Here is a 21795-nt window from a genome sequence, read left to right as displayed (position 1 = left end):
CATCATTTGTTTTTTGCTAGAAAATTACTCTATGGTGGTCTTTGCACTTTTTATGTTGCAGGGTACAGAGCTGCACGATTCTGGCTAAAATGAGAATTGCAATTTTTTTGCTTAGAAGATAGATCACGATTCTCTCACGATTGTTGCGGCGTAACATCATCTTTCACATAAAAAAAAAAAAAAAAAATGGGCTAACTTCACTGTTTTTTGTTTTTATGGTTTTTATTATTCATTGAAGTGGGAAAATGCAGTGTGACATAAAATATTGCAGCAATAGCCATTGTATTCCCTAGAGTCTCTGCTAAAATATATATAATGTTTGGCGGTTCCAAGTAATTTTCTAGAAAATAATATTGCTTTCTAACTTAAGAAACAAGTGTTGGACTTTAAGTGGTTAAATTTAGTTACAATGTTAGTTAGTTACAATGTTTCATTTTGTTTACAAACTTCGCAGACTGCCCAGATTTGTTCTTTACACACAGAAGTGTATCCCTTTGATCTAAGAAGGAAGTGTCAGTTACAATGTTTCCTGTTAAAAACTTGGCAGACTGCCCAGATATTTTCTTTTAATAGCTGAAAGTCTTTCCACTTATATGAAAGAATCAGCAAACTCTGCATTGAAGATCGTCAGGGGGGTTGAATCGAGATCACGATTTTTTTTAATGATTAATTGTGCAGCTCTAGCACGGTATTTGCACAGCAATTTTTCAAACATGTTTTTTTGGAAAAAAATGTTTCATTCATTAAAAAAACAGTTAGTTAGTTAAGTTAGCACAATTTTTTTTGGTATCCTAAGCGATGCTTTACATTTTTTTAGGTTACATGTTTAGAGTTACAGAGGAGGTCTAGTACTAGAATTATTGTTCTCGCTCTAACGATCGTGGCGTATGTAACCTGTGTGTATCTGGCTCTGATACTACCAGTGCCTACCCAGCCACTGACTAGTATCTCTCCCCAGCCTGTCCTCACACACCCTCTCACCTGCTGACCTGTGGATGGGGGAATCACTCCTGCAGTGTTATTGTGTTCTGCCAGTGCGTACAATGATCAGTGTTGCTAACTTTAGCTGGCAGCACTGATTGTTTTAAGAAAAAAAAACAGGCTGGTTGTACTCAAGTTGATTAATAAATTTACTTGTGTAAAACCAGCTAGCCCATACATAGATTGACTATGGCTGGTCTCTGCATAATTGGCGTAATTTCAATCCATGTAAGACCCGCCTCACCACTACGCAGTCCCTAAATATCCTTCCACTCCTGTACATAGTGCTCACTGTCATACTCTCCACACTCCTCTCCTGTACATAGTGCCCACTGTCATACTCTCCACACTTCTCTCCTATACATAGTACCCACTGTCATACCCTACACACTCCTCTCCTGTACATAGTGCCCACTGTCATACCCTCCACACTTCTCTCCTATACATAGCGCCCACTGTCATACCCTTCACACTCCTCTCCTGTACATAGTGCCTGCTGTCATACACTTCTCTCCTGTACTTAGTGCCCACTGTCGCACCCTCCACACTCCTCTCCTGTACATACTGCTCACTGTCATACCCTCCACACTCCTCTCCTATACATAGTGTTCACTGTCATACCCTCCACACTCCTCTCCTATACATAGAGCCCACTATCATACCGTCTACATTCCTCTCCTGTACATACTGCCCACTGTCATACCCTCCACATGAGAGGCTCCTGGGATCCTGTGATAATAAAGTGGTAGTAAACTTTCCTGACATTACTACTTTTTAGAGGCCCTGGGGTAGGTTATGCCACAACGTACAAGTATGCACAGCATATTAGCACATTAGTGTACACTTCAATTTTCAGACTGAGCCCTCCAGTGCTGCGATGAATCAGGCGGGGCCGGGACACTTCCATCTTCACCCGGTCTTCCTTCTGGGTTCTGTGCCTTTGGTCACTTGCCTTGGCTGGGCTGCGTTCATGTCATTCCCACGCATTTATTTATTATTTATTACACCCCATTCACACCTCCGCGACAAAACGCCCGACGCCGGCCGCTCGTGCCGCTGGAGGGGAGAATTCCCATTGCTGTCTATGAGATGGTTAACATCTCATAGACGCCGTATACCTGCGGCATGAAAAAAAGTCCCGGACCCTTTTTTTCAGGCGGCATTGGCGTTCGGCCATACAAAGCAATAGGAAGGATTTGTAAAAAAAAGTTACAATATTCGCGGCAAAATACGCCGCGTACGCGGCGTTACTTGTTGCGGAGGTGTGAATGCAGCCTAAAAGGCCCCACCAAAATCCTCAGCACCAGGCCTATGATGTTCTTAATCTGGCCCTGTTGGGGCTACATGTGTGCCAAGATTGGGGTCCAGGGGACCTACGGCTGGCTAGTACCGGGCCCCCAAATTCTGGAAGATCAGGCGCAAAAAGGTGACTCGAGTATAAGCCAGCAAACAAAATGTGCTGAAAAACTTGGCTTATACTCGAGTATATAGGGTAGATTAATAAGGCACCCTTGATTAATTTAGAAAGTAAACACAATGGGCCAGATTCAGGTAGATCCGTGCAATATTTGCGTGGGCACAGGGCAACGAGTTTTGCTCTGCGCCCACGCAAATATTTTGAAATGCCCGCGATTCACGGAGCAGTAGCTCCGTAAATTGCGCGGGCGATATGCTAAACAGCCGGGCGTAAGGCTGCCTAATGTAAATGATCCCGCCGGGGGCGGGAATCATTTAAATTAGGCGCGCTCCCGCGCCGAGCGAACAGCGCATGCTCCGTCGGGAAACTTTCCCGACGTGCATTGCGGCAAATGACGTCGCAAGGACGTCATTTGCTTCTAAGTGAACGTGAATGGCGTCCAGCGCCATTCACGAATCACTTACGTAAACGACGTGAAATTTAAATTTCACGAGCGGGAAGGGCGGCTATACTTTAGCATAGGTTGCCCCTGCTATAGCAGGAGCAACCTTGCGCTAAAGTCGCCGTATGGAAACTCCGTACCTTGCGTGCGCAGGGCCCGCGCAACTTTTGTGAATCGGTGGTAGTATGCAATTTGCATACTATACGCCGATCACAATGGCCGCGCCCCCTAGCGGCCAACGCAAGAATGCAGCCTGAGATATGAAGGCATAAGGAGGCTTATGTCTGTCATATCCTAGGCTGCAGTCGGTGTAACGAGGTTCCTGAATCAGGAGCACTCGTTACACCGGAGCAAGTAAGCCCTTGCGCCGCGCAACCTATGGTTGCGCGGGCGCAAGTGCTTCTTGAATCTGGCCCAATGACTATGTGGCTACTATGTTCTGGTCATTTTGGTACCCATTTTCTATAATATAGAAAATAAGAAATATGTTTTTGCCTTAATATCTCCCTCAAATCACATTGCTAATTGCATATTGTATTTGCTTGTAGCCTAAATACTGACATGTTTACTTAAAACTGTCATTTTGTAACTTTTGGATATGCCAGTAAAAACGTGGCTGTCTGTGCCAGTAAATTTCCGGTGTTGTGTCAGTACATTTCAATCTGGTAGGTTGGCAACACTGGTTGCCACTCACCTGACATTTCTCGCAGCATTCCCCATCTGCACATACAGCTCCTGCTTTCAATTTACATGTGGAGGCATCACAGCAAGGATTGGTGCATTCCTAACAAGAAAAATAAAGTGTCCAATGTGCTCAGTAAATAGAGGATAGTACAACAGTATGAAGAAGTAGCTCTCAATATCAGTCCAGTCCACACAATGTAGAATTTGCAGCAATCAGAGGGATAAAATAACTATATACTATAAAATTTGGGTGGAGCCTGTGACAGTGACGTCATTACGTTTTTTTTCTCTCAGGAGGTCGATGGGCAAAACAAACAGGAAGCAGAAAGAAGCCTGTGGAGATGCAACGATCTCCATCTTGAGACATATTGCTGTACCGCTCATGAATATTCTACATTTTGTAAGTGCAACCAACTTGTTTTATTAAAGCGGGGGTTCATTACATAACATTACATTTAGCCGAGTTGTCTGAATGACAATCAGCTGTTTGTTTTGTTTTTTTATCCCCGTACATACCGTATTTTCACCGCCGCTTCCGGGTATGTCTTCTGCGGGACTGGGCATTCCTAATTGATTGACAGGCTTCCGACCATCGCATACTGAGCGTCACGAGTTGCCGAAAGAAGCCGAACGTCGGTGCGCAGGCGCCGTATAGAGCCGACTCGCAGTCCGGCTTCTTTCGGCAACTCGTGACGCGCTGTATGCGACGGTCGGAAGCCTGTCAATCAATTTGGAATGCCCAGTCCCGCAGAAGACATACCCGGAAGCGGCGGTGAAAATACGGTATGTACGAGGATAAAAAAAAAAAAAAAAACAGCTGATTTTCATTCAGAAACTACTTACTCACTCGGGTGTGAAGCACATTTGATGAAGGATTCCTTTTCACGATTTTTCCTTTGTAACATTGTTACCTGCACTTTGCACGGATGGTTGTTGGTTAACTCTTCATTTTAAGGATTTTATTCATTTTGGGACTTTACTTTAGTTTCCATTTAAAATAAAAAAATTCACTTTTAATATTTGAAAATTTAGGGCCAGATTCAGGTAGATCTCAGATGCGCTACGCCGACGTAACTCTGAGAGGCAAGAGCAGTATTCACAAAGCACTTGCTCCCTAAGTTACGGTGGCGTAGCGTAAATCGAACGGCGCATGTGCGCGCATGCTCAGAACGTAACCTACGCCCAGCCCCATTCACGTACGACTTACGTAAACAACGTAAAATCCGGCGGCTGTTCCAATGTCCATACCCTAACATGACTTACCCCTGCTTTATGAGGGATAACTTTATGCCGGACGTACGCCTTACCTAAACGGCGTAGCTTACTGCGACGGGCGCAAGTACGTTCGTGAATCGGCGTATCTAGGTCATTTACATATTCAACGCGTAAATCAATGGAAGCGCACCCAAGCGGCCAGCGTAAATATGTACCCAAGATACGACGGCGTAGGAGACTTACGTCGGTCGTATGAAGCCCAAATTCAGGCGTATCTAGTATTGTGAATTAGGCGCATAGATACGACGGCGCATCCTAGAACTTATGTGGCGTATCAGAAGATACGTTGGCGTAAATCGTATGTGAATCTGGGCCTTAGACTTTACTTTAGTTTTCCTTTTTCATCTTAAAATGTGATCATTTTGTAATGTGTTTAGATTATTAGCGCTGCATCCACTTTTTAGATCTAAAATAGTAACTTGCCCCAAACTTGCTCATCCATGTCTTTATGGACCTTGCTTTGTGCACTGGTGTGCAGTCATATTGGAACAGGAAGGGGCCATCTCCAAACTGCTCCCAAAAAATTGCGAGCATGAAATTGTCCAAAATGTCTTGGTATGCTGACGCCTTAAGAACCCTTTCACACTGGAGGTGTTTTTCAGGCGCATTAGCGCTAAAAATAGTGCCTGTAAAGCGCCTGAAAAATGCCTCATCTGCAATCCCAGTGTTAAAGCCTGAGTGCTTTCACACTGGTGCCCTGCGCTGGCAGGATGCAAAAAAAAATCCTGTAAGCAGCTTCTTTGAGGCAATTTAGGAGCAGTGTATACACCGCTCCTAAAGCGCCCCTGCTCATTGAAATTAATGGGCAGCGCCGCCGAAGAGCCTGCAAAGCAGGCGCTCTTAACCCTTTATTCGGCCGCTAGCGGGGCTTAAAATCACCCCACTAGCGGCTGAAAAGCACCTCCAAAATAACAGTAAAACTAGTGGCGCTTTACCACTGACGTCCCTCGCTGTCAGTGTCAAAGGGCTCTATGCGTTCCCCCTCACTGGAACTAAGGGGCTAAGCCCAACCCGTGAAAAACAACCTTACACTATAATCCCCCCTCAACCAAATGATTTGGAGCAGTGCACAAAGCAAGGTCCATAAATACATGGATGAGCGAGTTTGGGATGGAGGAACCTGATTGGTCCTGACCTCAACCCGATAGAACACCTTTGGGATTAATTTGAGCGGAGACTGCAAGCCAGGCCTACTCATCCAACAAGTGCTTGACCTCACAAATGCACTTCTGAAAGAATGGTCAAACATTCCCATAGACACACTCCTAAACCTTGTGGAAAGCCTTCTCAGAAGAGTTGAAGCTGTTATAGCTGACTGGGATGCCATTAAAGTTTATCTGCGTGTAAAGGCAGGCCAATACTTTTGGTAATATAGTGTATATCAGTGGTGGCTGCATGGGTGTTTTCTTTTAGAAACACGTGATTAGAGCCAGAGGCTCCAATAGGCTTCAAAATGAATATTCGCTATTCTAACACTGATCCTCCTCCCTACCAATCAGGAAGAAGGCCGTGAGACCCGTCACCCGATTAACTGAACAGACAGACGATCCTATTGGACGCCTATTAGGAGGAGGGAGGAGATGCACAGCTGAAGCCGGCATAATGCAGAGGAGGAGGAGATGGCCGTCCGTCTCCCGTCACAGAGCTGCCCGCCCGGAACCTAGATGGGGTAGGTGCTGGATGACCGACCGCGAGACCCCCAGGGGGATGCCACCGGTTGACCGGAGGGGGTGGTTGTTTGCTGCCCCCCCCCCAAGAAAAAACACCAGCCACTAATATATATATATATATATATAATGTGTGTATATAAGCTTGATATGCATTTCTGTCTAGCCAGTCCTGAAATTTACACAGCTCAGCCACACACACCATGATCCTACCTGGAAGGAAGGTGACCCAATTTTTTTGCTGCAGTTAACCGCTTCCCGACCGCCGCATGTAGATATACGTCGGCAGAATGGCACGTACAGGCACATTGGCGTACCTGTACGTCCCTGCCTTTCCACGGGTCGGGGGTCCGATTGGGACCCCCCGCTACATGCGGCAGTCGGATTCCCTCGGGGAGCGATCCGGGACGATGGCGCGGCTATTCGTTTATAGCCGCTCCGTCGCGATCGCTCCCCGGAGCTGAAGAACGGGGAGAGCCGTATGTAAACACGGCTTCCCCGTGCTTCACTGTGGCGCTGCATCGATCGAGTCATCCCTTTTATAGGGAGACACGATCGATGACGTCAGTCCTACAGCCACACCCCCCTACAGTTGTAAACACACACTAGGTGAACACTAACTCCTACAGCGCCCCCTGTGGTTATCTCCCAAACTGCAACTGTCATTTTCACAATAAACAATGCAATTCAAATGCATTTTTTGCTGTGAAAATGACAATGGTCCCAAAAATGTGTCAAAATTGTCCGAAGTGTCCGCCATAATGTCGCAGTCACGAAAAAAATCGCTGATCGCCGCCATTAGTAGTAAAAAAATAAAATAATAAAAATGCAATAAAACTATCCCCTATTTTGTAAACGCGATAAATTTTGCGCAAACCAATCGATAAACGCTTATTGCGATTTTTTTTTTTTTACCAAAAATAGGTAGAGGAATACGTATCGGCCTAAACTGAGGAAAAAAAAATTTTTATATATGTTTTTGGGGGATATTTATTATAGCAAAAATACCTATTTATTGCATTTTTTTCAAAATTGTCGCTCTATTTTTGTTTATAGCGCAAAAAATAAAACCACAGAGGTGATCAAATACCACCAAAAGAAAGCTCTATTTGTGGGGAAAAAAGGACGCCAATTTTGTTTGGGAGCCACGTCGCACGACCGCGCAATTGTCTGTTAAAGCGACGCAGTGCCGAATTGTAAAAACACCTTGGGTCATGTAGCAGCATATTGGTCCGGTCCTTAGGTGGTTAAGTATCATTTGCAGGTCTTCTCTACACCACCCTCACCTCCCAGCCTGTAACTGGACAAAGGGTCCGTTCACGCGGGCGGTCCGCTCGGTGGACTCCACTTTGCTCAGCGGGGGATTCATCCGCTGATCTTTGCTGAGCAGGCGGATAACAGGTCTGTCTCCGCTCACTGTGCAGAGACAGAACTGTCAGAGTCCTGCTCTCCTCTATGGGGAGATTGGATGAAAACGGACTTGGGTCGCAGAGAGTGCGCTCCGATCCCAGCCAAGTGTGTTACAACAGCGAATTAATATTCGTTCCTGTAACACTGATCCTCCTCCTGGCCAATCAGGAAGCCGGTCTTGACACCGATCACCCGATTGGCTAAAAGGACAAGCAATACTATTGGATGCCAAGGAAGAGGAGGGGAGGACCCAGAAGCCACCATGGAGGAAACGGAGCCGCTGCCTGCCACCTGCCACCGATGGGGTAAGTGCCGGACCGACCGGCAAACAGTGGGGGGGGTGCGGACAGCACAGGATCACCTTTGCGGTACAGGCCCCAGCCAGACAACTGGGCCCACCAAACGAAGCCGCAGCCCCGGGCCAACGTGGTCCCAGAACTAGGATTGACAATGCGCACCCCTGACCAGGCGGGCCACGAGGCGCAGACGGATGGACCCCGCATCAATGGCGCCTGCCCCTTAAGTACCCCTCCCCAGCATGCACAGCGGGGTAACCACTCCCACTGATTCGTTGCTGAGGGGGACACTCAATACACCATGACCCGGCTGCTGCCACCCTTGGCCTGGGGTGGTAATAACACCCCTAGGCGATCAATGGTGGATACTCTCAGCACAGTCATGGCTAGAACAGAGGCTACATTTCCCTTAATCATTCTGGTCTGAGCCAAATAACAGCTCAGACCCCCACTAAATTTAAAGCAGCGCCTATTCTTCAGGAGCAGGGCACTACACCTTAAAGGAGAATTAACCCCAAAAAAAGTTAACTAAATCCACAAGGGCTTTTTTTTAAACACTACTATTCCTTTATATTGGCTTTTAAAATGTACAAATACAGACATTTAGAATTTGAATGAAAGGTTTAGCACTGGGAAACACTTTTTGAAAGATAAAAAGAGCATTTTATACAGAACTATATGGATCAGACCAAAATGAGGGACAAATGAGAGGGACAGAGGGACATTGCTCCAAATCAGAGACAGTCCCTCGAAATCGGGGACAGTTGGGAGCTATGCAATAACCACTAGATTGTTTCATACTAAAAAAGGTTCATGGTGTAGAATGGAGAAGTCTTTCATTCTTGGAAATCTTTTTTTTTAAGACCAGCAAATGCTAGAATACAGACTGACCTTTTCAGCTCCACAGTCACACTGCTCTCCATTCTCGATTAAGTTGTTTCCACAGAATGGTGGGGATATAAATCTTCCTATTTTGGGTTTATTCATCAGACACTCAAATGACAGCTTCAGGAGATAAGTCATAAACTGGTTCATGCTGCATTGAGTAAACTTAGTAGGGAGCAGCTTGCTATAAAGGGTGAGAGTAAAGAAATGCAATTAACTCAGAAAGAAGGTAGCAGACACTGATATTGTAGTATGAACCCAAAGTTCTGATTGGGCATAATAACTATAGATATCTACCTCCATATGATCATACCTTTTCAGCACATAATATCAGCATTATAATTATTTTTCCTCATTCCCAATTAAAGAAAACCATAAAGATTCTGGGTTTGCTTTTGTTTTCTTTTTACTTTAAAAAAAAAAAAAAAAAAAATTATAATGGTTTAGTTTTTCACAGTAGAAGCTGTTTGCTTTCAGACTGGATCTCTATAATTGAGGAGTTGTAAAGAGCAGGCAGGAAAGGTGATGAGTCACTTCATCAACTCAGTGAAGTTGATTTAATGAAAAATTTAAGATTTCTGATGTACATTTAGCTTAGTAAAAAAGTGAAGTGAGGTTTACTTTACATGCAATGGGAAATTGAAACATCAAGACTATTTGTTTGCACATGATTTGATGATTGACATGAAAGAAGCTTCAGCATATTTGCCAACAGTGGCGGTGTGTCCATAGAGGGCGCAGAAGCGCCGCCCCCTCTCTCTCTCCTGCACCGCCACTGATCAACAATACATAGATTCATCTATTGCATGAATCCACGTATTGTTGCTGCCGCCCACTATTCAGATGGCCGGCCCCCTGGTGAGCACCGGCCATCTGAATAACGGCAGCTGGTTGGCTTTGGAAGTGCCTATCAGAGCCAGCGGCTCTGATAGGCTTTCCGATTACAGCCTAAGGGCTGTAATTAATTGGCTTCAAAATAGTTAACCAGGAGACGCACGGGGGGTGCGTTCCTTGGTTAACACTGATAGGCGTCTCAGTCAATCAGGTTCACCTGTTCTGGTTACCGGTAACCTGTTTGGCTGAAGCGTCATCGAGGGTGGGAGAAGACATCGAGGGATGGTGGAAGGAGGATAGCTGACCCCAGAAAGGTAAGTTCCGGGTGGGGGGACAATCTGGCAGCATTTTACAGGGCACAGTGGCGACAATTGATGGGCACAGTGGCGACAATTGATGGGCACAGTGGCGACAATTGATGGGCACAGTTGGGACAATTGATAGCACAGTGGTAACAATTGATGGCACAGTGGCTGCGTTTGATGGCATGTCACAGTGGCTGCGTTTGATGGCACAGTGGCTGCGTTTGGCATGGCACAGTGGTGACAATTGATGGCACAGTGGTGAAAATTGATGGCACAGTGGTGACAATTGATGGCACACTGGCTGTGTTTGATGGCATGGCACAGTGGTGACAATTGATGGGCATAGTAGCGATAAATGATGGCACAGTGGCTGCGTTTGATGGCATGGCACAGTGGCTGCATTTGATGGCACAGTGGCGACAATTGATGGCATTGCACACTGGCGACAATTGATGGCATGACACAGTGGCTGCATTTGATGGGCGCAGTGGCTGTATTTGATGGGCACAGCGGCTGCGTTTGATGGGCACAGTGAGGCTGCAATTGTTTTTTTTCGTTTGTTTGCGCCCCCCCCCCCCCAAAAAAAATTTGAGCACCAGCCGCCACTGTTTGCCAAGCTAAGTGATCATTCACTTTGGAAAGTCATCCCTGTGAATAAGCACCAAGCATTAGAGCATGCACATACCAGTTGGAATTTTCTCTGCTGTGGAGAGTTTAAATAAACTGGACTGAAGTCTTTTATATTGAGTGTGGCTTCCTTTTCTTGTGGAAAGACTGAGTGTGGAATTTGTTAATGAAACAACCACATTCATTTAGGTAATTTGAGCTTTCACTATTGAGCTCTGCTAGCAAAAGGCTTTTCCTGACACAGCATGACAGCATATACGTATGGGAAGGCTCCGCCTCCCTGCCCAATCAGGACCGGTTATACTATAAAAGTAGGTCTCCTCCCTTACCACCGCATTCTCTGTTTTTTCCTTTACTGCTACAGGCGGTTATGCTGCTGCTAAGAAAGCAGGAATTTTTATTTTTCCCTCACCTTGCTGGACACTTCCGGCCAAGCCGCACAGGTTCAAAGCCTCTCCTGTGACGAAGCTCCCCGCTGTACAGGCAGTCCTGAACGCCTAATGGGGGAGGCCTCACCCCAGCAGGATCCAGGAAGATGGGGGTGAAGGCATCTGGTCTCTAGGGATTGCTCATTTATCATGACGCCATGGATGGACATTCATTGGACTTTGTGTGGACATGAAGCAGGCAGGTGGTAAGACACCACATGGTGTACACAATTCTATTCAGTTACTGCGGCAAGTATGGGGTTAAACTTGCATTACTGAAGCTCTGTGGTTTGTGTCTGCAATACTGCTAATGATGATAGCAGGTGCTGGGCTGGCTGAAGCCTTCCTTTTAATTTAAGCCTGGCTCTACAGTCTTGATTTATTTTCTGCAGGTATGTGGTTAATTTGCATTTCTGAAAAGCATATATCACACATGTGAATGTAACGGGATGTCTGTAGTGTCACTCTGTTTACTAATATTAAACAGATAGAGCCGGTTCACACTGGGGCGACACGACTTCCAGCACGACTTTCAGAAGCGACTCCGACACGACTTGAACATGAACCACAGGGTGATCTGGGGCGATTTACAACATGACTTGAAGTCGTCTCCAGGACAGGAGACATTCCAGTGGCCAATAAAACAACAATCAGCTCTGGGAGAGGGAGGGAGAGGGGCAGGAGAGATTTGCCTGAGAAATGTATGTTATCTTCCTGGAAAGTAGCTTCAGTTAAAGACAGTGATCAGACTTGGAAGCGACTTCCATTGAAATCAATGGGTACAAATCGCCTACAAGTCAGATTGAAGTAGTACAGGAACCTTTTCTGAAGTCGGATCGCCTTGAGTAGCTTGTATTAAGCTTGTATTAACACCGTTCCCATTCACTTCCATTGTTTTTCTCTACAGCACGACTTGGGACGACTTGAGGCGACATGAAGTCGGATCGCAAGTGGCCCCAGTGTGAACCGGCTCTTAAGGAAGTGTTTGCAGCATTGCTGAAGCTTGAACTGATAACAGGTGATACTGAGAGCCCTTTCATTTGAATGCAGGGATTGGGCCTGCAGTATGGGCTCACTGTGTATTGAAGTTTGGTCTCCTTGCTGGTACATATGTCTAGGTATGTTTAACCTGCTAGTGCTAATGTCAGAGGACTATTAATTTGCGCTGCTTCCCTGTAATTACGTTAACTCCACATTAGGTAAGGCTGTGATGTGTTTATTTCTATGCATTTACATGTTAACATTGGTGCTAAAATGTCAGGATCTGTTTAGTCACATTCCTTAGTACTTACTTGGTAGCAATAGGTAATTGCTTGTGTTATTTGGGGTACCCCACAGAGAGATATGGGGTTTGTAGTGGTTACTATTGATGAAAATAACCCCAGGCATGGCTCCAGGCTTTCAGCTCATCTGTGAACCAGTAGCAATCACCCTAGAGACCAGCAACTTTAAATGAAGGTGAGGGCAGGTAAGTATATGCTATATCATAAAAGAGTGCACATTATGGGCATAATGAGTGTACATCTCAAGCCCTCAACACCAAACACCAGTCTACCTGCTTCTGCGACAAGGGACAGATCCTCTTCAGCCCTGGGAAAAAAAAAAACACTATGTAGCTAACTGCCAGAAATCGCTACAGGAATCATAGTGGTCTGGTGTAACTGGTGTGTCGGCCAGAATGCAAAACAAGGTTGCAGGCCAAAGACAGTGACAAATGGGCAGAGACTGAGAAGGCCTACAGTCACTAATGGTTCCATACCAAGCCTAATCAAACAACCATGCTTGTTTAAAGGCAACCTCTACCTGAGAGCTTGCTTCTGGAAAATCGCTCTGACAAGTTGGCATATCAGAAGCAAAAGACGGCGACTTTAACCCCATCCAAACTGACTGTGTGGAACTCAGGTACTAAGCTATTTAAGCAAAGTCAGCTAAAGGGTACCTCTGCCTCAAGAGCAGCCGGCCAAACGGGCTTCAGTAGATTAACCAAGGGTGCCATTCTTCCAACAGAAGAAACAATATCCTTGCAGAGACCCTGAGACAACAAATGGATCTCGAGATGAACAAGGTTCATACTACTGTTAAGTAGTGGTGTTGTGACCTGCGATTGGGCAGGATGAAAGCAGAGCTCTGGTCAGTGAAAAGCTCTATATGATGGCAGATCCTAGATTGAAAAGGGAATAGCCAGTGATGCAGTTCAGTCACTGCGGATACAAGACTGTATGCTGTTTCTCCAGAAATCATTGTGGCCAGTGAACCCTTATGGCCCTTCCCACAAGTAAACACATACCGCTTTAAGTCAGAGTGGTGACTGTTCAAGTCGGATCTGCCGATATCTAGAAGGAAGATTAAGTCCTTACGTTAATCACCAATGACCAGAGGATAGCCAAAAGACTGACAAGTTAAACGTGGGAGAACTATGGCGGAGAATAAAGAACCAATCTTTATTTGCCTAAACCTAAGTCGCCATATAGGGTCAGCTGACAGTTGGATGTAAATTTGAGCTTAGGATCCGTGAGTCCTGTGCATTAAGGAAGCCAATGGAATTGTTTTCATTCCTCTACCAATTCATTGCATTCCCTCCATGATGCATCAGAGCACAAGGGTTATGATTACATGGTCAAAGTAAAACTTGAATAACAAGAGGATCCAAAAGAATGGCATGGGCCATCATTGCAATTAAGCTCTCCAGCCGTCAGTAAAGCCTGACCTCCACAAATCCTACTCCCAGGATTTTTAAGGAGTATTGTTCATAGCAGTGTGACCCCCCCAAGTCGCTGCAACTTCAAGGTAGTCCCTACACTACGTTTGATCCCACAGTGGTCTAAGTGGGGGCCGCGGACATCAAGAATACACAGGCATTGATTCAAGACGCATAGGAATCACAGTAAAATCGCACAATTTGATGGCGTAATACTGGAAACCTAGTCCAGTAAATCCAACCTAGGTGTGTGATGATAGGGGGTATTTACCTTGGTATACCCTGTATGTTGTGGTCGTTCACAAGGGTGTGTGTGTGTGTGTGTGTGTGTGTATAAGGTATACACACTTCGAAATACCCATGTTTCAGCAAGTAGCTTCACTTGGCCATCAGAGTGCACTACGAGTTAAACTTGCAGACAGTGACCTTGCCACAATCTCCAGGTATTTCCTGGGATATTGGGTCCAGTAAGGGCCGACTTGCGGGCACAAGGACTTCTGGTAAGTCTTGTTTGAACAACAGAGTGAGTGAGTGACTTGTATAACGCTGACAAATGCGAACCGAATCGCATCAAGGCGCTTTGTATCCAGAGTCGTGCTGATCCTTCAGAAGAGTTGTGGCACAATGGCTTCCAGGTTCTGGGAAAGGTCCCAGTTCAGACTCTAATGAAGTCGGGAGGAGCCATCATCGAGAGACCAACTAGGCTCATCACAATAATCACCTACTGGGAGGTAATTCTGAATCTGGAAAAAGTTAAGGAACAAAAATAAAGTTACACTCAGAGAGAGCAACAGTGTAAGTATCTCATTTGAACAAATGCTCTTTCCCATTGGTGGCATCCCACGGTCGCAAGAGCGATAAAGTAGCCTGTAATAACCCATGTGGTCCGAGGGGGCCCAAGCAAGGTTGACAACTGTATTAACTGGTTTGGTAGTAAAGAAAGACTTACTTCCCGCTCAAGAAATGATGACTCCACAGAGGAGAAAAGTCCCCTCTTGGGGAGGTAGCTAAGCTAATCTTTCAGCATACCAATCATCACAAGTTGTTACTCGTTGGGTATTCATGCCAATGAAGGACAAGGTGTCCAAAAGCCAGAGTTACAGCGGTCGCAGACTGAAGTCTTTCCGAAACACAACAAAGGGAGCCTCAACTATGCTGAAAGGACTCAGCAAAATGGGGAAGGCCTATCTTCGCTGGCAAAAAGGAATGCAAAACTAGTCAACTTCTGTCAGAGGTATCTCCCAGCATGTTAGGTTAGGGTTTTCTAGAACTTGCGGTCAGAGGGCGTAAGATACAAAGGCCGTTGGATGACAAGGGACAGTCTCAAACAAAAGACAGTCAAGGGATCGGCAACGAGTAAGGCGATCAAGATATTGGTCCGACAGTAACCTGTGTGGCTTGCCAGAGGTAGAAGCAGATAAACTAAGGACAGCCAACTGGGTCGGCAGATTAGCCAATACGTATATATTCAACAAACCTAAGAGTCTCCAGGATCCCTATCCGGATTCGCAGCCATTCGGTGGTGATATCGATAATTGCCCTGTAGTTTGCAGGCAATGATGCCCACGGGTACAGTCTCAGATCCGAGAACTTCCTATTCTCCTTCCTGAGATTCAACACCTCATACAGCATGCCAACGGTATCTTCCAAATTCATACAAGTTATATCTAGATACAGGAGACCAAGAAGTGGAGGTCTCACCATTGGTGTTTGAAATCGAATGGAGGTCAGAGCGCCTACTCCAGACTTCAAGCACCGTAGCTCCGAGAAGAACCTACAGAATTTAAAGGATGGAATTCTCTGTTCCTTACTGGAAGGAATGAATTGTATACAAGAAAGCCTAGAGACGGCATTAAAGGATACTAGAACGCAGTCGTATCTTCACTCTCTGGGATCCAGTGACGGTTGCATATCTCAGCAATCAAGTCCGAAAGACCTAAGCAGGTTATTCTTTCCCCCATGGGGTCTTCCAAATAGTGTGAGACACATTATCTCACTCTCCATTTAGAGGGACAAAACATCCTAAATATGGCCTGGAACAAGGAATAAGTATTCCTTTTGGCAAATACAGTATGTAGAGTAGATCTAGAAGAATCTCAAACATCCAAGTGTCAAACCATAAAATACCTTGTTGATGACATGATCAAGCAAAATGGCTCTAGTCTCTTCCTCAACACTATACAAAGGTTGGTATCTTTGCAACCTGAGTTAGAACATCATCATCATCATCCTTTTGGCAGATCCAAACTAAAGTGTTTGAAGTTCCACAAACATTGAAAAGGAGATTCAAGGTTGAAGAGACATAGAATTGGCCCTTCTTCTACTCGAAAAATGGTAGACTCATCAGGCCTAACGGCATCGGAAAAGGACAATCTCGCTGTCCAACGAAGACAATCGCAGTTGTATGGATAAAGTTAGTCAAAGCCTAGATGGATAGGACAAATCCATCAGAGGAGGGCAGAGACAGCTCTTCCAAACTGGTGGCGCATCCATATACGGAACTCCAAAATAGTTCCTCCAGAGTTAATATAAAAACTACGATCTGGGCTACATTCAACACATTAGGGTCCATTCTGGTGGACCCAGCAGTCGTAACTACAATACATCTCAGTCGTTAGAGGGGATAGATCTAATCCTCTTAAACACTTGAGCAGTACCCACCCTTGTTGTCTGGTGATTGGTACATCCCATACGTATATGCTGTCATGCTGTGTCAGGAAAAGGGAAAATTTTTATACTTACCTAACGGTAATTTTCCTTTCCTGATGCAAGCATGACAGCATATAGGTCCCCTCCCCCTAAAAAAAAAAAAAAGAAAGAAAGAAACGGTGAAACAAAGAGAAGGGCCTTGAGCATCCAAGAAAGGCCTTCCGCAGTGATACTAAAGTACGAGAATGCAGTGGTAAGGAAGGAGACCTACTTTTATAGTATAACCGGTCCTGATTGGGCAGGGAGGCGGAGCCTTCCCATACGTATATGCTGTCATGCTTGCATCAGGAAAGGAAAATTACCGTTAGGTAAGTATAAAAATTTTCCCTTTTTCAGCAAAGCAGCTGAAGCTGAGCTCCAGTTTCTCTTGTTAAAAAAAAAAAAAAAAAAAAGCTGAGCTCCAGGGTTAGAACTGCAAAATGTGAAGAAGTGCATTCTTACCTGAAATCCTGAGCCCAATTGTCATTACAGTTGGTCTGTATCAAAAAATGCATTATTTAACTACTAGAAGCACAACCCCCCCCCCCCGCCCCCAGCAAATTTGTGTAATGAAGGCCAGTCACTGTCACAGCTTGCCAATGCACTGAGTTGTCACCAGAGGTGTATTTAGGTTTTGTGCTGCCCTAGGCCTGACTAAACTCATGCGCCCCCTAATTTAAATATGACCCACCCCTTCCTGTTTAAGACACGCCCTATCATCTGTAAATCACACCCCTTCCACTTTAAGCTCCACCTTTTCCTGTTATAGCTCCGCCTCTTCCTCTCTGTACATTAGCACACTCATGCACCATTCACTCCATACTTACATCAATCAATCCAGTTGGCTCCTGTCTAAATTGTTGCCCTTACCATGTGTATGTATGAATGCGAGTTAGGGACTTTAGATTGTAAGCTCCTTGAGGGCAGGGACTGATGTGACCTCTGTACCCTCCCCGCACCTCTGTACCCTCCTCATACCTCTGTATCCTCCTCGCACCTCTGTACCCTCCTCATACCTCTGTACCCTCCCCGCACCTCTGTACCCTCCCCGCACCTCTGTTTATCTCTGTACGTTCCCCTCTGATCCCCCCCCCCCCCCCCCCCCCCACACACACACACACACATCTGTGTTCCCCCGCTGAACCCCTCCCCCAATATCTGTTCTCTCTGTACCCCCCCAAACATATCTGTACACCCCCCACCTCTGTAACTTCCTACCCCACACCACTGTTCCCCTCTGTACATATTACAATAAATTACAATATAAACCTGACAGCAGAATTTTTGTTTTTTTATTTTAATTCAGGTTGGTTACTGGGTGCACTGAGTGTGCTGCCTGTATTTCCCCTACCTGTGCAAACGCCGTGGTGGGATCCTGCAGACACTTCAGAGCCGGCCGGGCACTTTGCGGGGGGCGACACGGGGCACCAAAGCCGCCCCCCGCATGAAAAAAAAAGACCCCCGATCCGTCCTTTTATTTAATCGGCTCCCGCGGCCGCCTTCCGGCTCCCTCATAAATTTAGCCCCCGGCGCGGCAGCCTGTAGCGTGTGGTACTTGGCCAGGGGGAGGGAGCGACTGACACAGTGACGCCCGCTTTGAACAGCCGGTGATTGGCCAGACCAGGTGCATGTTATACCAGAGGCGGCTTTGGTGCCCAGCCGTGCCGCCCCCCACAAAATGTTGGCCTAGGCCAAGATACATCCCTGGTTGTCACCTAACTGCCCCCAGTACTGATGTCATTGAATCACCACCAACTTTTTTAATGTGATCTAATATATGAATTTGACTTGGTGGCAATTCGCTCGATTCAGGTAGATGGGCGCATATTTGTGCCGGCCTAACGCAACGTATATGCGCTACGCCGGCATAAGTCGGAGAGCAAAATAGATGATTCACAAAGCACTTGCTCTCCAATTTGCGCCGGCCGAACCTAAATATGAAGGCGTAAGCCAGTGTAAGTGGGTGTGAACTTATGCAAATGATTGTCTGAGCGTGGTGCAGTGGCTTACGCCCGGCTTATCTTCAACGGAGCATGCGCAGTGATGTCTAAGTCTGATAGATTTCTTGCGCGCAACTAGGTCGGCCGAACTTTCCGTTGTACGCCGGCCTATTGGCTTGCGCCGAGCACATAAATACGCCCAGACATGCGTCCGTCCGACGCAAAATTACATCCTGCTTTTCCCCCCCTGAGCAAGGTAATTTTGCTGTTTGTTTGTTCTTGTAGTATTGCTTATTTTCCTTTTATGATGTCTGCTCCCATCAGCAAACGGAAAAAGAACTTTACTCCACAGGAGAGGGCAATAATTTTTTCTCGCATGGAGCAGTTTGATCGGTACCTCCATGGTGCGGAGAGTAGGGATACCACCCGTGCCAGGAAGCAAGAGATCCTGGACATTATTGCCACTCAGGTCAATGCCCTTGGCAATGCCACCCGCTGTGGAAAGTACATTAATAAAAAAATTAATGACCTGCGGCTCTGTGTGCGGGAGAAGCTTGCTAAAATTAAGAAGCACCAGACTGGCACTGGGGGTGGACCACCCTGCGATATTGTGCTGACCCCGGAGGATGAGAGGGTCGCCCGGTGTCTGCATAGGGAGCAGGTGGAGGGAGTTGAGGGGTTTGATTCCCGGGATGATGCCTCGAGGACAGGTAAGTGTGTTTTATATTCCCTATCTGGTGTGTAGCATGTGTGAGGGTGGTTGGGAACATGTGACAAGTGTGTGGGTCCCCAACATGTGACTGCTTTATGTCATCTACAGATGTGCAGGAGGGAGCGGGCCCATCTGGTGTCGGTGGCCGTCCCACCACATCTTCCGAGGAGCAGCCTCAGGAAGACCCCCAAGATGCTGCGGTGGAGGGGAGTGTCCACACTTCTCCTCTCGAGGAGGTGGTGGAGGAGTCTGTGGACCTTGGCCAGATCGGCCTCATTATAGAGGAGGCCATTTTGATGGCTGGGCCCTCTCATATATCCACCCCATCAGGGGAAGCCCATCTGTTTCTCCCACCAGCAGGGGAACCACCTCGAGGGGCTCACTCTACACCCGCTCAATCGCCTCTTCTGCCCCAAGAAAGGCGACCAGGAAGACGAGGGGTGTACCCGTTAATGTCCAGGACCAAATAGCCCTGGACCAGAGCCAGCAGAACCGGCATATGGGGGAGATAGCCGGGCACCTGCAACAGATGGCTGATAATGCTGGCCAAATCCGGGAGGCAGTGCAGGAGGTGAGCTGCAACAGCTCTGCACTGGCCACCTGTGTGGTTGACCTGCAGGCCAACACTGTCACCATGGTGGGCAAGGTGGATAGCCTTATTGAGGCTGTAAAGGCCAACACGGCTGCCATACAGGAGGAGGGGAGACGGAGGCAACAAAATGAGCGGGCTAACCTCACCCGCCAGCTAATGATGCAGGCCCAAACCAACCTGGTCCTCAGCCGCATTGCCGTTGCCTTGGAGGGCAGGCAGTCGTCACCTGCCAGGAGTGGCCCACCCGGGGATGAGCCCCCTCCAGATGTCCCACCCCAGGCTCCCCCCAGGCAGCTGAGGAGCCAGAGAGGTGCCAGCAGGTGCAGCCGCCGTCAGGCAAGATAATTGCCTTTTTTACATTATTTTTGTTTACTATGCTCAGGTCATGAGTCTCCTATGGGGATTTTTAAGTAGCGAAGTTTGGCGCCATTCTATGAGCATGTGCAATTTTGTTAGGTATCTATTTACTCGGCTTAACTTCATCTTTCACATTATGCAAAAACATTGGGCTAACTTTACTAAATCACAAAACTGTTTTTTTTAAACGCGTTCGAAAAATTGCTGCACAAATACTGTGCGAGATAAAAAGTTGCAACAACCGCCATTGTATTCTCTCGGGTCTTTGCAAAAAAAAAACCATATATATGTGTGTGTGTGTGTGTGTATATATATATATATATATATATATATATAAAAAATGTTTTGATGTTCTATGTAATTTTCTAGCAAATAAATGATGATTTTTACATGTAGGAGAGAAATGTCAGAATTGGTCTGGGTGCTCCAGAACGCCTGATGATGCTCCCTGCATGTTGGGCCTCTGTATGTGGCCAGGCTGTGTAAAAGTCTCAGGCCCCATACACACGACCGAGTTTCTCGACAGAATTCAGCCAGAAACTCGATGGGAGACGCATTCTGCCGAGAAACTCGGTCGTGTGTACACTTTTCGCCGAGAAACCCGTCAAGCCAAAAAGAGAGCAGGTTCTCTATTTTCTCGATGGGAGTCGAATTTGGCTCGACGAGTTCCTCGTTGGGCTGTTTTCTCAACGAGAAACTCGGTCGTGTGTATGCTAAGAAACCCAGGCAAAAGTAGGAGACTGGAGAACACCCTCGGTAAAAGTAGCGTTTGTAATGGAGATAGCACATTCGTCACGCTTCCAACATTATTGCATTGTTTATTTGCAGCGCTTTACCAAAAATATTTGAATGGCACAAAACAGCACCATTCTTTTTTTTCTTTTGTTACTGATATTCACACAGAGTTCTGACAAAGTTTGTGAAACCTTTTTCTTACTGATCTCATAATTATATTTTCTAAAAAAATTGGCCCCTTATTTTGGTCCTGTATTTAAAATCCTGCTCTTAATTTTCCCCTTTAATTAAAAAAAAAAAAATTCTAATCATCTTGTTGTTTTTGGGTGTCAAGTTCCCCCCATTGAAACCTTATTGCTTTGTCTTATCTCATCTGTCCCTTTCTAATTACACTTTACAAATTATTGAAAAACATAATCTGCCTTCTCACAAGCTACATTATTTTTTAAAGGAAAAACACGGACAAGTATGAACTGTAAACTCAAAAATGACCATTTATTTTGGTTACAAATGTAACGTAAATAAGCACAAGGCAGCACTGGATAGCTTGGTGCCATTTGTGCACAGACAGGTGGGGCCTGATGTGACTGGTGAGCAGTTGGAGCCCAAAATTGGGACTTGACAGGTTCATTCAGGAAGGAACGCATCAAGATCTTGGACTCCCAGAGGTCACAAACTGGAGCAGGGCAGGCAGATGTCACCAGGTTGTGGTACTACAGCAGACTGACCTCTGGTACACCACATGGAAGTAAGGGAGTCACTTTTTTGTTTTCTTCAAGGCCTTCCTTGGTGGCTTCCCTCCAGGCTGCTCTTTCACCTTCT

At 46.2% G+C, this 21795-nt stretch overlaps 1 protein-coding gene across 1 annotated transcript in view; it reads right to left on the bottom strand.

Moving 5' to 3' along the window:
• The window catches only part of LOC120930520, a 148299-nt gene that overhangs the window by 75241 nt on the left and 51263 nt on the right, over positions 1-21795 (bottom strand). Inside the window, exons 6-10 of the mRNA XM_040341697.1 lie at positions 18975-19072; positions 17100-17134; positions 15427-15723; positions 9064-9262; positions 3535-3624 (exon numbers count right to left, since the gene is read on the bottom strand). Coding sequence (XP_040197631.1) covers positions 3535-3624; positions 9064-9262; positions 15427-15723; positions 17100-17134; positions 18975-19072 — 719 coding nt within the window. The remainder of the gene's footprint in view (positions 1-3534; positions 3625-9063; positions 9263-15426; positions 15724-17099; positions 17135-18974; positions 19073-21795) is intronic.

This window comes from Rana temporaria, chromosome 3 (genome assembly GCF_905171775.1).
Source record: "Rana temporaria chromosome 3, aRanTem1.1, whole genome shotgun sequence".
Lineage (NCBI taxonomy): Eukaryota > Metazoa > Chordata > Amphibia > Anura > Ranidae > Rana > Rana temporaria.
Note: the sequence above shows the minus strand (reverse complement) of the source record. Positions and strands in the feature narration are given on the sequence as shown.